The sequence below is a fragment of the Conger conger genome, chromosome 17 (assembly GCF_963514075.1).
Source record: "Conger conger chromosome 17, fConCon1.1, whole genome shotgun sequence".
Classification (NCBI taxonomy): domain Eukaryota; kingdom Metazoa; phylum Chordata; class Actinopteri; order Anguilliformes; family Congridae; genus Conger; species Conger conger.
The window spans coordinates 1307330-1325777 of NC_083776.1; the positions used below are offsets into that span (position 1 = coordinate 1307330).

At 45.7% G+C, this 18448-nt stretch overlaps 3 protein-coding genes across 5 annotated transcripts in view; 2 read left to right on the plus strand and 1 right to left on the minus strand.

The window, feature by feature from the left end:
• mgat4a (alpha-1,3-mannosyl-glycoprotein 4-beta-N-acetylglucosaminyltransferase A) overlaps positions 1–784 on the plus strand; it is a 46783-nt gene extending 45999 nt beyond the window's left edge. For all 3 annotated transcript variants that reach the window (XM_061225994.1, XM_061225993.1, XM_061225992.1), the window contains one exon: positions 580–784. In XM_061225994.1, coding sequence (XP_061081978.1) covers positions 580–606 — 27 coding nt within the window. In that variant the 3' untranslated portion in view covers positions 607–784. The remainder of the gene's footprint in view (positions 1–579) is intronic.
• Positions 785–7967: 7183 nt separating this feature from the next.
• Positions 7968–15175, minus strand: unc50 (unc-50 homolog (C. elegans)). The gene is made up of 6 exons (XM_061227022.1): positions 15036–15175; positions 13806–14089; positions 11431–11551; positions 10603–10742; positions 9401–9508; positions 7968–8417 (listed from the first exon to the last, which is right to left on the minus strand). The coding sequence occupies exons 2-6, from the start codon at positions 14083–14085 to the stop codon at positions 8281–8283; spliced, it is 786 nt and encodes a 261-aa protein (XP_061083006.1). The 5' UTR covers positions 14086–14089; positions 15036–15175; the 3' UTR covers positions 7968–8280.
• Positions 15176–15402: 227 nt separating this feature from the next.
• Positions 15403–18429, plus strand: LOC133116495 (cytochrome c oxidase assembly factor 5). Its single transcript, XM_061226117.1, has 3 exons — positions 15403–15662; positions 15873–15956; positions 17267–18429. The coding sequence occupies exons 1-3, from the start codon at positions 15561–15563 to the stop codon at positions 17306–17308; spliced, it is 228 nt and encodes a 75-aa protein (XP_061082101.1). The 5' UTR covers positions 15403–15560; the 3' UTR covers positions 17309–18429.
• The last annotated feature ends 19 nt before the right edge of the window (positions 18430–18448 follow it).

The following is an 18448-nucleotide window of genomic DNA, read 5'->3' on the forward strand; positions in this document are numbered from 1 at the left end:
ACGTCTCCAGGCTGACGCGGCTCTTATCAGAAGCTCACTGTTTTCGCTGCGTCTCACTGAGTTTACTCCAGAGCCCATCTGTCTGTTCCTGCTTTAATTTCATCATCTAATTGCATGTAATTACATTTCCGATGTCTCTCTCCCTCTCTCCCCCCTCTCTTCCTCTTTCCCTCTCTCCCTTTCTCCCTCCCTCTTCCTCTTTCCCTCTCTCCCTTTTTCCCTCCCTCCCTCTCTGTCCCTCCCTCCCTCCCAATTTATTAATTTCATTGGAAAAGCTAAGGTGGCAGTTTATAGGAGCTGAAAAGGTGATTGGTGAAGGGGATGATCTAGATGTGGCCGCTGTGTTCAGGGGTATGAGCAGGGGAAGTATAATGCCCGAGTGTGTGGTGTCACCAGGGTGTTTTATGTTCAGTGGAGGGAGGTGAGCTTTTCTGTTGCACATGGGAAAGGTTGAGGGAATAGTGTTAATGTTTTGTTTTTATTTTGTTTCTCTTTTTGTTTGTGTAATGTCAATGGTATTTGGGGAGCGTAAATAAAGGATAGTTAACATTCTCTCTCCCTCTCTCTCTCCCTCTTCAGATCCACATTAAGAAGGTAGCAGGCTAGCAGGCTCCAGTGGTGCTGATCCGGTTAACGGCTTTCCCCCCCGCACCCCCCCGCCCCCTCCCGCCCCGCCCGAACGGGCAGCCATGACGACGACGCACCCCGGGGTCCGTCCATCACCTCGTCCTTCTACCTCACCTGAATGTGGACACTACTGAAATACTGAAAAACCATTTCTGAGGTGGGGAGGGGGGGGGGGGGGGGTTCCAGTACTGAAAAACCATTTCTGAGGTGGGGAGGGGAGGGGAGGGGAGGGGGGGGGGGGGGGGGGTCCAGTAGACTCATGAAAATAATTTCCCCTCGAATCATAGTGCGTGCGAGCGGACATGTTACACGGACGAGACGCTGACGCAGTGACCCCTGACCTCCCTGCTGATTGGTGGAGCAGCAGCTTTGTACTGGGACAGCAGGGGAGGAGTCCTTGGGTAATTAATGGGGCTTGATTGTGAAATTTTGAAACTGGACCCACTTGGAGAGTTTATTTTACGTCCTTGTAACACCAAAGTGTTATGTAACAAACAAACAAAAACGCTGCAAGAAAAAAAACTGATGAGGAGGATGAAACGGAAGGTAGTCTAAATAGTATAATTCTCCTCGGGTTCAATGAAGTACACTTAATTTATTAGAAAATAATTTGTACGAGTAGTGAAATGTTCTATGTTTCATTCTGTAAAGGGTTTAAAAACAATTCTCCGTATTTAATTGGGAATCGACGTTTCCTTGGTCTCCCTCCGACGCGCTGTCCGGCGGTGTGGCGCGAGGAAGACTTGTCGACATGTGTGCCTTATACTTCCCAGGCCCAAAGCGGGCGGGGACAGCGGAACATTTATCTTGTGATAAAGGCCTGAATACGCGTAGTATCCCCGGTTTGACTCTGGTGCTGAGTGATTAACCTGCATTTCGGTGTTTTTTCGCAGTTTAAATCATCGAACCGATGGTGTCAATTCATTATTTTAATTGTCTTATTTCGCTGTATAAACGGATACAGTTACTCAACACAGTTTGCGCAGAAATAAGTGTCACTGTAACTACAATGACCATAATGCATTGCACCTATAGACACGCAAATGACTGAGCCATTATCTAATGGTGCATGCATATATTTTAAAAAATCTACTCGAAATCAAAACTAAACAAAAAAAAAAACCCTTGTGCTAATCACTCAGCACTATTTGACTCGTAACAGCACGATTTTGGCACTGGACATTTTTCCAATCAGGAAATAAAAATGAATGAAAGGAGGTGCTTCGTTTTGGGCCGAAATGCTCGGCAATATCGTTATTTTAATTTTTTTATTTTTTTTGCCGCTTAAAGAAGAAAGCAATTTTGGTAATTTTGTCAATCTGAAATGCTCCGTTCGCCTGTTACGTGACGTCATTTCCATAGCATTGGTTCCTTTAAGGCCCAGGCCAAAGCCAACAGACTTGTTGCTCAGTTTTGTTCTTGATGTAATCGGTCAGTAAATGGCGTCCTGCTGAGGACAGCGAAGAATAGGTTTGACAGGGAAACAATGTTTCATTTCTGCTTCTATGAAGAATACTGTCTTTCTGTCACTTAAAAAAAAAAAACAGAAAAAAAGAGTTGAATGGGCATTCCTGTTGATTGTAAATGTTTTCCTAATTAAGAAGCATTTTTTCGTCATTGATTACTGACATTTTGGGAAGAGATTGTAGAATAATTGTAACATGACATCTGTGTGCGTGACATGGAGGGGGTGGTTCTGAAGAGGGGAGCAGGTTTTGAGTGACACACACAGGCCTACTTTACACACAGACACACATACATACACACACACACACACACACACTCACACAGGTCTACTGTTTGTGCATGCATGCACACACACACACACACACACACACACACACACACACACACACACACACACACACGCACACACACATTCACTCACAGACACAGGTCTATTGTTTGTGCATGCACACACACACACACACATGCACACACAGGTCTACTGTTTGTGCATGCACACACACACACACACACGCATACCCACACACACACACACACACACACACCTGTGGGAGTGCCACACCCACCCCACATCTGTCACACACCTGTGGGCCCCGCACACAGTGGGTCATGTGACTTCATCTGTGTGTCTGTGCCACTGCGATTGGCTGAAATAAAGAGGATACATCTGAATACGTCTCAACACTCTGTGCTTGTCTTAATTTCTTACTATGATAAAAACCCTGGTGTGCCTGCAATTCTTCACATATGGACTTTGATCTCTCTTCTTAAAGCTCCTATAGTTCATTTTATAGTCATGCTTTTATAGATATAAAAAAAAAAATGTTTGGCATCATTAATGAATTTGGCCATCTTCAGTGTGTCTCAGTTCTTTTTAAACATTCAGTACAAAGTTTGTGACGCTGCACTGTGTGAAGTCCCATTTTAAAATGAACTTTCAAATGAGAGATACCACAAAGTTTAATCACAGTGCCAAAACGTTTATGGGCTCCAGAATTATTGGCACCCTTGATAAATATGCACATATTAATAATGATTCAATGGAATCTTACAAAAGTCTTGCAAAATAATAAAAATGTTAAATAATGTGAAAAAATATTGATCCAAAAAACAGGTTCCCCAATTATTGGTTTAATACTTAATGCATCAATTCTATTTGCCAGTAGGAATGAGGTGGTACTCCTTATTTGCCACCAAACATGTCAACGGTGTGTTGGCCAAACCATTCAATTTTGGCCTCATCTGGCCGAAACACTCCTAGTCACAATTCCAATGAGGTTTCACAAACTCAAGATGCTTGGTTTTGTTTATTGTGCTTAGTAAGAGCTGCCTTCCTACCACCCTTCCAAAGAGTTTGTAGGTATGGAGGTACCATTTTATGTTTTATTTATTTTTAGACTTGGTGACCTCAGGACACAACAGATCTCTGACATTCTGTGATCGTTGGGTTAGTTATGGCCTCCCACACCTTCCTTACCGTAGGTGGGGATAATATGCACTTGCATCCCCTCCCTGGCAAGTTTGCAACCATTCAATATGTTTTATACCTTTTTATTACTGCCCTTACAGTGCTAAATGGTATGTTTAACCATTTCTGTATTTCTTTTGTACCCATAACCCGACTTGTGATGGTAAATGGTAAAATGGCTGGCATTTATATATTTATCATATTTATATTTATCCAAAGCACTGTACAATTTATGCTTCTCATGCACCCAGTCACACACACGCACACACACACACACACACACACACACACACACACACACACACACACACACACACACACCCCAACGGTGATTGGCTGCCATGCAAGGCATTTACGGGTTAGGTGTCTTGCTCAGGGACACTTTGACACATCCCGGGCGGGGGATCGAACCGGCAACCCTCCGACTGCCAGATTTGCTCTTACCTCTCTTACCACCTGAGCTCATGTTGCCCTGCATTGACAGTTTCTTTGGCTTTTCCCAGGCTGATGGTTGACAAAGGGATTGTCCATGCTTGTCACCTTATTTTTATACTCTATAGAAACAGAAAGTAATGGAATGACACAATATAGTTCCTTTAGACCACAGGTGTCAAACTCCAGTCCTGGAGGGCCGCAGTGTCTGCTGGTTTTTGGTGTGCGTCAGCACGAGAAATTCATTTCCAAGTCTTTCATTGGCTAAAGATTCCACCCACCTTGTTCTCAAGGACTTAATTGGCTGCTGATTGAAGGGAAACCACAAATACCAGCGTACACTGGGGCCCTCCAGGACTGGAGTTTGACACCCCTGCTTTAGACTGAGATTAACAGAATTAAAGTAAAATTGTTTTGCTAATTTCACTTTGATTTTATTTACAATAATTGTTAATTCATGGTTTTCAGAATGATTTTCAGAAAAAAATGTGTTACCAAATTAAAAAACATTGAGAAATGAGAGTCAATGTATTGAAATAAAAGTACATATTTTCCCTGTATGTTGTTTCTTGTATGCAGCCTTGTTTCTCCATTGTTATTAAGTGTGCCAGTAATTCTGGAGCCCACTGTATATCTATATTTAGTGAAGCATCAGCATTGCTGCATTAAAAAAAAAAAAAAAAAAACTGATCAAATAATGCTGTCAAACACAAAATAATTATTATAAAAGCAGAGTATGAAAATACCATTTCATACTCGTACTCAAAATTTATATTATGCAATTTGGAATGAGCAAGAGGACTCTAATCAATATGGTAGAATTCGTTTTACATTTTGTTGGGTAAGCATCCTGTGATATTATGCATTATTTATCAGAGTCTAGTTGGACTTCTGGATCAAATCCTAAATGTTGTACTTGGTGAAATGAATGCTCTGGAGACATTCACATTCATTGAAGTACAAAACGGGCTGCTTCAGTGCATCATGCCAAAACTAGATCACAGCACTGAAACATTAGATTTATGATTTAAGTTTAATTTAATCGAATACAGTAATGCCATCAAAATAGTTTCAATCAATTATCATATTTGCGTGTACACAGAAAGAACTTCCTGTAATAACACGACGGTAAGCAATCGATGAGTAAACTCAACAGATTACTGCGTAATGAAAGTGCTTTTCCTTGGCTGTGCTGCCTCTGGTTGTAGGAGAGCTGTGCAGTGCATCCAGAAGGTTCCGGAAAGTTCCGGAAACGCGCAGTACTTCCAGGCCACCGCTCAACTGTGCATTTCACCATTGGTGCTCTGGCGCGGCAAGGCGACCAATCGGCTTTCATCCACGGCGCCCGGGTGTGACCAAGTTGTGACTCGCCTCCTGGATTACGCTGCACGCTTCACTGATGTTTACAAAACTAACCTTTGTGTTCAGAACTTATTCAATCCAGCAGTCGCGCGGCACAAAGGCCAGAATGCCGTTTGGCTGGCCGCTGGCCACTCCCTGGAGGTGTTATCTGCTCTAGTAGTGATGGATGCGTTTCTGGGTGATGTCATTTCTCCAGTGTCCTTTCCAGATCCCCCGCTCGTCCTGCGGAGACAATGTGACCACGCCCAACACAAGCTTCTCCGCTTTCAGCTCTGAAGTACAGGACAGGTAAGCGCCGTCACGAAGATGACTCGCACCAATAACAACCCGTCATGTTTAACACGCCGAGCAGAGTTGGCCTTAGTAAATACCGTTTAAAATGTTATATTCCTACATTCCTATATTCTCAGAAATTAAGTGACAGTTGAGTTTTTAGGCGATCTCCCATCTGGTCAAGTAACCCCCAATGCCTCACTCCTGACTCACTGTGGTCAGTAAAGATCCCATGACACTCTTCACAAAGAGTAGGGGGTTCCCCGGTGTCCTGGCTAAATTCCCAACCCTAGCTCTTTCAACCTGCCATCTAATCATCCCCTGATTCAATTGGCAAAAACATTGTTCTCTCCCTCTCCACCTCAGCTGGTGTGTGGTGAGCGTTCTGGCGCAAAATGGCTGCCATTGCACCCCCCAGGTGAGTGCTATGCATTGGTGGAGGTTAAGGCGAATTCCCCCTCGTCACTGTAAAGTGCTAAATAAATGCAATCATCGACCTATTTATCTATACAAAATGTTATATCCTGACTTGCGAATGTCCATCTGAAGGCTTCCGTTTGATTGGAGGACGGCTCCAGCAGCTTCCGTTTGATTGGACGACGGCTCCAGCAGCTTCCGTCACGCGGTCGATCACTGCGCCGGTAATCCTGTTCCCTGCGACGGTATGTCTCCTGCTCCAACGAGCCCTGACCCCGTCTCTGACCCTGTCCCTGACCCTGTCCCTGTCCCTGACCCCGACCCTAACCCTGACCCTAACCCCGACCCTGACCCTAACCCTGTCTCTGACCCTGACCCTAACCCTGACCCCGTCTCTGACCCTGACCCCGACCCCGTCTCTGTCCCTGACCCCGACCCCGTCTCTGACCCTGACCCCGACCCCGTCTCTGTCCCTGACCCCGACCCCGTCTCTGACCCTGACCCCGACCCCGTCTCTGTCCCTGACCCCGACCCTGACCCCGTCTCTGACCCCGACCCTGACCCCGTCTCTGACCCCGACCCTGACCCCGACCCCGTCTCTGTTGTCCCAGCTTCCTCAGACAGGCCGCCGGGCCGCTTCCCAAAGCGCCTGCACTGGTGTCTCGCTCGGTGAACGGCGACACGAACACGAACATTCGGTGACCCGGTTCAGCGGTCTGCCTTTGACCGTGTGAGCGGCGTTTTAATGTGAGGTGGCTGCATTGAGACCAGCCAATTTGAGTTTAGCATTTTGTGTACACTAAAGAAAGCATTTTGTGCTTTGAGGTAAAAATGATGCGAGGCAGCTAGGCTCTCTGCTTAACGACAGTGAACACGTGTCTCACTGCCATTGTAAAGGCCTCATTTTTGTTTTACAGTGGGTTTTGTGGGTTTTGTGTCTCTACTACCCACACCCCCCTCCGTGCAGCCAATAGCGGCTCAGTTGATACTCTTTACAGTCTCCTCCCACGAATACGTTTCCTTTATCAAGCAAGTTAGGTGGCTCCCCTGCTAGTTCACTGCCACCTTAAGCTCTTAGTGACACCTAGTGGTTCATACTGTGTATGACAACAACCCAAGCCCCTGGATCATGAAATTGGGCCCACAAATCCAAATCCAGCCCTGGTTTTCTTTTCTTCCGGGTGATTAACTGACCGATTTAGTGCTACTGATTGGCCAGGTATGCCAGACAGTCTTCACACCTGACTCTCCAGGTAAAGGGAAGGTGGAAAACTGTTCTTGGCCCTCAAGGACAGTAATTTGATGATTGCACAGACCTAATTAGGAGTGCTTACGAGGCAGTAAGAGTTTTGGGGGTAAAACACAGGAGAATTTAAAACTTCAAGGACTGCAGGTACTGTCTAGCACAGTTCTCACAGGTACTGTGTTCTCTTACTGTCCTTCACAGATCTGATAAAAAGCTAATTTATATTTCACAGCGCGAGTAAATGGTCTATGGTGTGCATTTACAGAGCACTTTTACCCAAAGAGCTGCACAATTGATGCCTCTCATTCACCCGCCCACACACACACTCACACACCAACAGCGATTGGCTGCCATGCAAGGCACCGACCAGGAGGATCAAACCGGCAGCCCTCTGACTGCCAGACGACTGCCCTTACAGCCAATGTCACAAACACACTGGACTGTCCATCCATCAGGGCTGTCATTCACCCCCACAGAGCTGTCCATCAATCAGGGCTGTCATTCACCCCCACAGAGCTGTCCATCAATCAGGGCTGTCATTCTCCCCCACAGAGCTGTCACTCCTGGGCACTTCTGGTAAAATAAACGGCTCTTTATTGAAGGTGCTGACAGAATCAGGAATGTTCACACAGAGAATCTCTCCCCCTCCGCTAACCAACCCCTCCCACCCCTCCATTAAACTCAGAGCATCGGTCATATCAAAAAGATATGAAAAACCAAAGGAAAAAAAAATAAAAATAATAATAATACACCTTTTTGAGCAATCCAAAGTTTTGATATCTACAGTGAGAATGGTATGTACAAGCATGTATGTACAAAAGAGGAAAAGCAAACCCTTCTCAGCTCTCCACAGACAGGCCCCGGGCAGGACCCAGGGCCCTGTGGAAGAGTGCAGTCACACCGTCCCTTCAGCAGGGGGGACTGGGTCAGTCCGTCAGACACAGACCCCCCCGGGCCCCCGGCGCCCGGCCCCCGGGCCCCAGGCTCCCTACTGCACGCGGTACTTGTAGAACCAGCACAGGCCGCTGGTGAAGTTCCACCCCAGGCACAGTGACAGGACGTAGAGCAGGGCCAGCAGCGCAAAGGGGTACAACAGCACCACTGTGTTCTTCAGGAAGGGCAGTGCTGGGGGAGAGGGAGGGAGAGAAAGTATGTCAGCTAGAGAGAGAGGGAGAGCGATACAGAGGCAGTCACAGAGAGGGGAAGAAGACTGCCCCTGTTTCAGACCAATAAACTGCCAGACAGGCACCATGTTTACGACTTGGGGAAAGTTGAAACCGAAGAGAAGTTTCTGTGATGGATTTGTGTACCGACGCTTTTCATAAAATCTTTTTTTTTTTTTTTTTAAAGGGTGGCTGTTCTGTAGCAGAAAACGCTTTTAACCAGTTTCTTAATAAATGTGAAATGGCTAAAGTCTCCAGCAGTAGACATTCATTTTTTTACGTATCTAGTTTTTGAAATCATCCTATACAACAGTCATGAGTAATGGAGTAGCTGAACGCACAATCCTTCCTCTAACAAAGCTGCTGATAGTTGTTCATTTCCTTGTTTATTCTCCATGGTAACAGAGGTTGGTCTTCATTGGGCAGATGGTAGTTTATTCTCCATGGTAACAGCGGTTGGTGTTCATTGGGCAGATGGTAGTTTATTCTCCATGGTAACAGAGGTTTGTGTTCATTGGACAGATGGTAGTTTATTCTCCATGGTAACAGCGGTTGGTGTTCATTGGGCAGATGGTAGTTTATTCTCCATGGTAACAGCGGTTGGTGTTCATTGGGCAGATGGTAGTTTATTCTCCATGGTAACAGAGGTTGGTGTTCATTGGGCAGATGGTAGTTTATTCTCCATGGTAACAGAGGTTGGTGTTCATTGGGCAGATGGTAGTTTATTCTCCATGGTAACAGCGGTTGGTGTTCATTGGGCATATGGTAGTTTATTCTCCATGGTAACAGCGGTTGGTGTTCATTGGGCAGATGGTAGTTTATTCTCCATGGTAACAGGAGTTGATGTTCATTGGGCAGATGGTAGTTTATTCTCCATGGTAACAGAGGTTGGTTTTCATTGGGCAAATGGTAGTTTATTCTACATGGTAACAAGTTAGTACTCACCATTGTAGCCCAGGAAGGTGATGTAGACGTAGTAGCCAATGGCAATCAGCCACAGTGTGTTCCCCACAAAGTACCCCACGAACCAGTCTGCACTTATGGCCACTATGTCTATAACACAGGGAGAGAAGGGGGTCAGGGCAGAGCTGCGTCAAGGAAATGTCCATAAGTCAGTATAGACACCTGTCAGTCTGTGTATCCGCCAGTCTGTGTGATGTGAGCTTTAGTTTGTGTAACTGTGTGTGTGTGTGTGTGTGTGTAACTGTGTGTGTATATGTGTGTGTGTGTGTCTGTGTGTGTCTGTGTGTGTCTGTGTGTGTGTATATGTGTGTGTGTGTGTGTGAGAGTGTGCATGTGTGTGTGTGTGTGTGAGAGTGTGCGTGTGCGTGAGTGTGTGAGTGAGTGTGTGAGTGTGAGTGTGTGAGTGTGAGTGTGTGTGTGTGTGTGTGTGTAGTGTGTGTGTCTGTGTGCGTGTGAGTGAGAGAGAGAGAGGGTGTGTGTGTGTGTGTGTGTGAGTGTGTGTGTGTGTGTGTGTGTGTGTGTGTGTGTGTGTGTGTTCCAGCGCCGTAGCAGGTGCAGACTCCCATGCCTCTGCTCAGCTCCTGACACACTGATTTAACAGCTCAGCACTCCTAAATGCAGCCATTAACATAGCACCTGTGTCTGTGTCTGTGTGTGTTCTTTCCAATGTGCTTTGCAGGGACATTAAACATGTTCTGACATGGAGGCTAAGTACGTTCCATTGGGACACAAATACAGTGTGGGGCCTTTTAACTGGTGTAAATAATGGGCTGCATGTGTCGGTAATGCAGTGTGGATATTGCAGTGTAGATAGTGCAGTGTAGATATTGCAGTGCTGATATTGCAGTGCTGATAGTGCAATGGTGTTATTGCACCGTAGATAGTGCAGTGTTGTTATTGCAGTGTTGTCATCGCAGTGCTGATAGTGCAGTGGTGTTATTGCAGTGCTGATATTGCAGTGTTGTCATCGCAGTGCTGATAGTGCGGTGGTGTTATTGCAGTGTTGTCATCGCAGTGCTGATAGTGCAGTGGTGTTATTGCAGTGCTGATATTGCAGTGTTGTCATCGCGGTGCTGATAGTGCAGTGGTGTTATCACAGTGCTGATATTGCAGTGCTGATAGTGCAGTGCTCATAGTGCAGTGTTGTCATCGCAGTGCTGATAGTGCAGTGTTGTGGGACTCACGGTTGATGAAGAAGAGCTGCAGGAAGTGCAGGATGACCAGCAGCGGGTAGAAGGCGTTGAGGTGCACGTCGAAGGCGTAGCCCCACTCCACATCGTAGTCCTTGCACGGCTGCTTCATCAGGTACTTATTCGTTACCACCCTGAAGACGGGGGGGCGGGGGAAGAGAGCCCACACGGTCACGACACACCACAGCAGCCATCTTACTGAGGGATCCCGAGTAAATTACACACAGGTGTAAATATTTCATCTTTATTTTTATTTTTTTATAGATATTTTTAGCTTTATTGGACAGTATAGTAGAGAGCAGAGCTATTCAACTCCCCGTCCTGTGGGCCGCAGTGTCTGCAGGTATTTCTTCCGACTGTGTGCTACACCACCTGATTTCACTGATTCGCCTATTATCTGAACCAAGCAGGTAAAATAATGAGTGAAATCTGGTGGTGGAGCGCACTGTGGCCCGCAGGACGTGGAGCTGAGCAGCACTGAGAGAGAGAGAGAGAGAGAGAGAGAGAGAGAGGGAGAGAGAGAGAGAGAGAGAGACAGAGAGAGAGACAGAGAGAGAGAGAGAGGGGGAGAGAGAGAGAGAGACAGAGAGAGAGAGAGACAGAGAGAGAGACAGAGAGAGAGAGAGAGAGACAGAGAGAGACAGAGAGAGAGAGAGATATGCGACAAGTGTCCAGTGAATTAATTTAATCTGTGAGCAGTGAAACTACGAGAATAAAAAGTGACGCTCATTGCGTACGCATATATATATATATATATATATATATATATTAGCAATCACAGGGCAGGAATTATAGAGAGATAGACGCGCTCCCCTGCCTCACCACATGAGGGTGGAGATGAGCAGCCCCACGCCGATGCAGTCGATGAAGACCACCCAGAGCAGCAGCTTCAGGGTCTCCAGGATGCCCATGTCCAGCACGAAGCCAAAGCCCACCGTGGACACTGCAGAGAGGGAGAGGAGCTGCACTGCATCACTGCGCCCAGAGGCACTGACATCACTGCGCCCAGAGGCACTGACATCACTGCGCCCAGAGGCACTTACATCACTGCGCTCAGCCCAGAGGCACTGACATCACTGCGCCCAGAGGCACTGACATCACTGCACCCAGAGGCACTTACATCACTGCGCCCAGAGGCACTGACATCACTGCGCCCAGAGGCACTGACATCACTGCGCCCAGAGGCACTGACATCACTGCACCCAGAGGCACTGACATCACTGCGCCCAGAGGCACTGACATCACTGCACCTAGAGGCACTGACATCACTGCGCCCAGAGGCACTGACATCACTGCGCTCAGCCCAGAGGCACTTACATCACTGCGCCCAGAGGCACTGACATCACTGCGCTCAGCCCAGAGGCACTTACATCACTGCGCCCAGAGGCACTGACATCACTGCGCTCAGCCCAGAGGCACTGACATCACTGCACCCAGAGGCACTGACATCACTGCGCTCAGCCCAGAGGCACTGACATCACTGCACCCAGAGGCACTTACATCACTGCGCCCAGAGGCACTGACATCACTGCGCTCAGCCCAGAGGCACTGACATCACTGCACCCAGAGGCACTTACATCACTGCGCCCAGAGGCACTGACATCACTGCGCCCAGAGGCACTGCATCACTGCGCTCAGCCCAGAGGCACTGACATCACTGCGCTCAGCCCAGAGGCACTGACATCACTGCGCCCAGAGGCACTGCCAGTTCATTTCAACAAGGAAGAACCTCACGGGTGAAAGGGAACCATCCAAGAGGAAGCGTATTGGGGCGTGGGGGATTGAATTGTGTGCGACACCACTGTCGCCTACCAGCAAAAGGTGTGGATACTGACTTATGGACATTTCACATTGCTTCAGTCTAATATGCCTAACGTAATTTTGTACTTTCAGCTGTCTCTTATTTTTCTCTAATTGCAACAATCTTACACTGGCTTTCTTTGTTTCATTGCTTTTTCAGTTATGATTCTGTTATGATCACAACCAGATCAGTCTCTTGTGTTTCCTTTTGTTTGTGTAAAACGCTTTGTGCTCTATTGCTGGGAAGCACTGCAAAAATAAAGTTTGCATCGTTTTTTTATTTTATTCGGTGGCTTGTTATGTAGTAATAATTGTAACTCTCGTAACGTAGCCGATGTTGTCTTTTACCCGCAAACCAAACACAGCCTGAGCCTGAGAGGAACAAGCAGGTTTTTTCTGACAAATTAAATTCGAAATAAGACTTTAATTTACTTGCTTTATAACAATGCCCACACAATGAAACATTCAATAATGTAATTTATTATGGCTTCCCACTGGGAAGACGTTTCAGGGTGGTGGTATCATCAAAAAAGCAAGTAAAAGTATTTGGATGAATAAAATCCTAAATTTGTAACCAACAACTTGTACACCTTGTAATGTGCACTTCTATTAATTGCTGGAGGTAAAAGATTCCCTCACAACTAAATCGGAGGAACTCGTAAAGATCTTAAAAGGTCGAGTCGGTCTGAAAAAACATGTCCCCGTCGAAACGCTCTTCTGACAAAGACGGCTGGTTCATCGACAGGAACCTGGCTTTCCAAAGGTGAGCTCATGTCTGCAGTCCGTGTGATGTCAGTGCCGCCTCGCCCCTCTCTGCCCCTCGCAGTCCGGACCCTCGCTCTGAAAGAGTCCCAGGGCTCCTCCATCTTCCGTCCGCTGGGGCAGTACAGGGGGAGGAGCCACAGGGGTTGCCGTGAGAACGCGCAGACCAATGCTGGAGCGTGCCCACACGATGTCACGACTAAAGCCTCGTCTCATTCCTCGGCGTCACTCTGCTGTGCCAGCTCGCCGCTCGCCGCAAGGGCGGAGCAAACTGTTCACCAGGGAGGTAAGGCCACCGCCTGACGTGCCTGTTTAACTGGAGCGGATGCCACACCCACCCTGTGCAACCGGTCAGCCAGCTGGTGGGGCTCTGGAGCCCAACCTGAGGTGTGATGTTGCGCTTGTAACCCTGTACTGCCTGTCGCCTAGTGGCTACATGACTGGGACCTAGTAGATTGGTGGTTCAAGCCTTGGTGTAGCCACGATAAGATCCATGCAGCTGTTGGGGCCCTTGAGCAAGGCCCTTAACCCTATATTGCCCCGGGGGATTGTCGCCTGCTTAGTCTAATAAACTATCAATATCTAAATCAGCGAAATACTTGTAATGTAATTCCATCATTTTGTAATGCACTTACCACACAGCCATATACTGAGCAGGACTAGGAAGGCGGGGTCATCTCGGGCCCACTGGTCCTTGGTCTGTTTCCTGTAGTGGAAGTTTCGGTAGACCCTCTGCGGGGAGGTGAACAGGTAGAGCATCTGCCATGCCGCGAACTCGAAGTCCATCTGCCGGAAGCGAAACAGACGCCGCAGGTACTTGTAGCGCTTAGCGCCAGCCGTGTGGCGCGCGGCGTCCCGGCTGTTCAGACTGCCGTTGTCCTGGCTTAGTGGCGAGTAGGAGCTGGTCGGCAACATTGCGCTGCAACGGACAAAGGTATTGGGAGACAAACATAAGTGTTGTAGATAACTCAATATGAGATTATCACAAACAAGCAGCAATCGGTGGAAAGATATGCACTGCAAAGCAAAATATCCATCTTTCAGTGGCTTAATGCTCTATTGTGATTACATTTCCTTTACATGCCGACATTTTAAGATTTTAAAGATTCAGCTCCTGTCCGACACCAGTCTCGGCTTTTGAGCATTCATTTCGGATTCCAAACATAGTTCAAACATCTGAAGGTTTTTCCCCTTGAGTTTACGGGGGCACCAGTAGTTGACATTTCCCGTGTAAACCCATCGTTTAGCCTCATTTTTATATTTCATTCACAGGTTACACATTTGTAAATTTAGTCTGTAGACTTGGATGTGTACATGTACGTGTATGTGTATGTGTATCATGTGTATTTTATCTCCACCCAAGTACAGACATAATACACGGATGACGTAATGTTGCTGGTGTCGTGCGACACAGAATTCCCTTTTAACTTCTCATTTCTGCAAGCAGGCTCACTACTGAATTCAGCTAGCATTACTATGATGAAGTGGCTAGCTATAGGATACAAACTCAATATTTTTAGGTTTAACTTAGGTAACTCAGTTTGCGATTATGATATTGAGCTGGTACTCGGTACCAAGTCATGCTTTGACGTTGTGGTTTTTCCAACAATAACAGACATGCCACGATATAACGGCACATAACTAGCTAGTCATTCATAGTCATAGCTAACATTCGCTAATTACTTATTTTTGAACCCCCACCATTATTTTTGTACCCTAACCAGCGTTACAAGTTAGCTTTAGCTACTGGCTACAGAGCCATGCAGAAAAATTCGACTGCCTTGTTGTCATTCCACTGGTCAGCTAGCTAGCACATAACAGCCTTGTTTCGCTTTAAAATCCATAAATGTCTATTTAGAACTTACCTGCAAATATAGCAGAACCACCGAACTTCCTAGATCGCTTTTTAATACGGAAAACTCCAGACTTGCTGCTTCTTGCTCCTGTGTTCCTGTCACTAACCGAACACGTAGGCAGTGACGTAGCATCAGCGCTTTGCATACTGGGAACTGTAGTTTCTAGTTAATGCTGTGGAATAAACGCATTTAAACTACGAGATATAACTTATTTCCGAACAATTCTGCTCAAAGGAACTAATTCGTAGTCATTTTCATATTTTACATGCCGCTGCAACGATTTATATTAACAAAGAAGATAATTCCCCTAACAATTTGGTGGGAAATTTACCCGGACCCTTTAAAATTGACACACATTTCCTCGATCCCATGATGCTTTGAGCAGTAAGGTTACATGTTTTTTTCCCGTAACAAGCAAGTTCGAAGCTGATGCTTGCTGTTTCATCATAACACTAGAAATTCCTTGACAGTAGGTTTTAAGTCATCGTCATATTTAAAACATTAGCTAGTGAGACATTTGGTCGCTTATGAAAAATGCCCAACTATTACGAGGATAAGGAAGAAGACGGCAGAGCATGTTCAGGAGTAAGAGAGGACTTCAAATCGTGTCTCCTTCAACACGATTGCGTTTTGAAGGTAGTGAGCTTACCACGATATAGTCATATTTGTAGTTGTGATTGTGCTATATTGTATTATTATTCTATTATATTAATGTAGTGTAATTCCGCCAACCAAACAGTGTAAGGGGCGCTGGCGTATTTGCATATCTACCGAAGTTCATGCTTCTTAGAGCATTATATGAATGACTTGCTTGTTATTTCGTTCTCTTGTGATGTCCGTTCTCAGGAGGGGAAGACGCCAAGTGAATGTCTGAAGGAGGGCTACTGCAAAGCTTTGCAACTGTCATTTTTTGAGTGCAAGAGGTCAATGGTAAGCGCGAGCCAGTGGAAATCATTTTCGCCACAAGAGGGCGACAAATGACACGCAGATCTTTTAAAATATATAAAATATTATTTAATTTACTGTAGGCTAGTAACTTGTAGTGACAGTCAATCTAATTATCTTCTGAATAAATACAGTGGCGTCCAAAAGTCTGAAGACCACGTTAAAAATGTGGTCGATATGGGATTTTCCACGTAAATCCTGTAAATGAACAGCACGTTTTAGCATTTTGAAAAATTTAAAACAAAAATGAATGTTACTTAAAAGCTTTGCAAGAACTCCCCAAAAACCAAAGAGGAGCATGAGTGCTGCACAATCTCAAACCCAAACATTCATGGGGACAGGTGAAGACTGACAAAAGCCAAGCATTCAGTAACATCACAAGCTGCTCTTTGGAACATTGTCATATAATGCTAGTATAACATGGATCATCAAGTTTTGCACAAATTTGTGGAGTCCATGCCAGCTTGGGTGCATGTTGCCATTAATGCAAAAGTGGGACATACCAAATGCTAAGAAATTCTGAAATTCACTCAATTGTTATGCTGATAATATAATTTGTAATTTTAATTTTTTTTTCTTTTTTTTAAAATTAAATTTGAAAATAAGAGAAGCATTTGTGCCCTAGTGCACTAGTCTCAGACTTTTGGATCCCACTGTATGTGGAAACTAGAAAACTAGGATAGTGTGTACAATTATCTTCCTACTCATCAATAATTTTTTCCAGTACAAAGTTGGCCCGTTTGGTTTTGAATTGCTGCCACCCCCACCCAAACCGAATTTCTGGCTATGTTATATCCATTTGTCCCGCAAGGTTTGTTTTTTAATTAGCGCCACTGAACTCTGCCTCCTACGTATTGCAGTGTCTGCAGGTATTCCTACCAACCATGCACTACACCAATCTTTAATTATTTTACCTCCTCGGTTCAGAAAATAAGGTTCTCCGTGAAACCAGGTAGTGTACGGCAGAGTTGAAGAGAATACCTGCAGACACTGCGGCCAGGACGTGGCGTTTAGTAGCCCTGGTATAAACGAAGAGCCTCTGTGGAGAACGCATGGCTTGCTTGCCTCAAAAGATTTGAAATGCTTCAACTAGAGGGCACTGTTTGGAAATGACGTTTATGGTACACTGCACTGCAGCTGGGATCTGTATGGTATCTGGGACTGGATTCCATGTAGATCCAGTATTTAATTCAGAAGACGTACCTGACTGACTGCATACCACATATTTCTTCAACCTTTTCTCTATTTTTCGGCCTTTAAATGAACATTCCTTCTTCTGATTTTTGTTTTTTCAGCTCGATACAAGATCACGATTTCGAGGACGAAAAGGATATTGACCAATACCAGCAGTGACCTGAATACTGGATTTCAGTGTAAATAGTCGTATGACTCTGAGTCAAGTTCATTTTGTGCCAACTTGACAGTGATGCTTGCAGTGTGAGAAAAACTAATGTTTTCTTTTCTTTTCCCGGAAGTTTATTACTGCTTTGAGATGAGCTACATTTTTTGATCAGAATGATGTTGAGTGCAGCTCCTAGTTAAGGACAGGTCGAAATCTAAAAGCTGAGTAAATATTTTCAAAAATATATAAAATTGCAATACCAAAGTTCCTTTCAAGCCACAGATTTCATGTCATCGTGTACCAGTGGGTGTGTATATCGATCAGATGTTAATTCTCCGTTCCCCTCCAATCAATATCCTTTTCACACAGCAGCGCGCATCCTCATTTGACGTCAGTCAAATCGACTCGCCTAATCCGTTTCACTCGTGGATACGTCATCATGGGGACCAGTGCTACCCTTAACTTTCATTTCAACTTGTCTTTAAAAGCACGGGTTACAACTGTGCAGCAGCAGTGCACAGCAGGACATGATTTGAACAGATTTGTATTTGCTGTAAAACGCTCCGTTTACGGAACCTACATAATCGGAAAGCGTTCGTGTGATGGCCTACTTCTGTGCCTGTAGAGTTTTCAGATATGGAGGATTCCACGCTGCCGCGGTGCTGCACAGGTAACGCATTGGATTGTTTCGAATATTTACCCACCGAGGCACGGGGTTTGCCTCCTGGAATTCTAGATATGGAATTACGGTCCGGAGCTAGAGACAGCACGGCCGGGGGACATGGCTGCGATAGCGCTTCCTCAGCTGCACACGGGAATTGAGAACAAATGGGGTACAATTGGCTACCAAATCTGGAGAAAAATTGAGGAAAATTGAGAAATCAGAAACGAATAACAAAAAAAAAGGTGAGAAGTGAGTGAAGATTCTACAGACTGCCACAAGGGGGCAGTGACTATAACCACCAGCAACAAGAGGTTGTTTTTATCTCTCGGGTTTTCTTTAATAATGAATACGTTGTTGTGGGGTGTGATTATGGCTTAAATTCAGCTGCTTGTACAGCTGTGTTCAGCTGAGAAAATAACTTCAGTATGTAATAAAGTCATTCTTCTACTGTGGCTGTGTTGTGTGTAAATG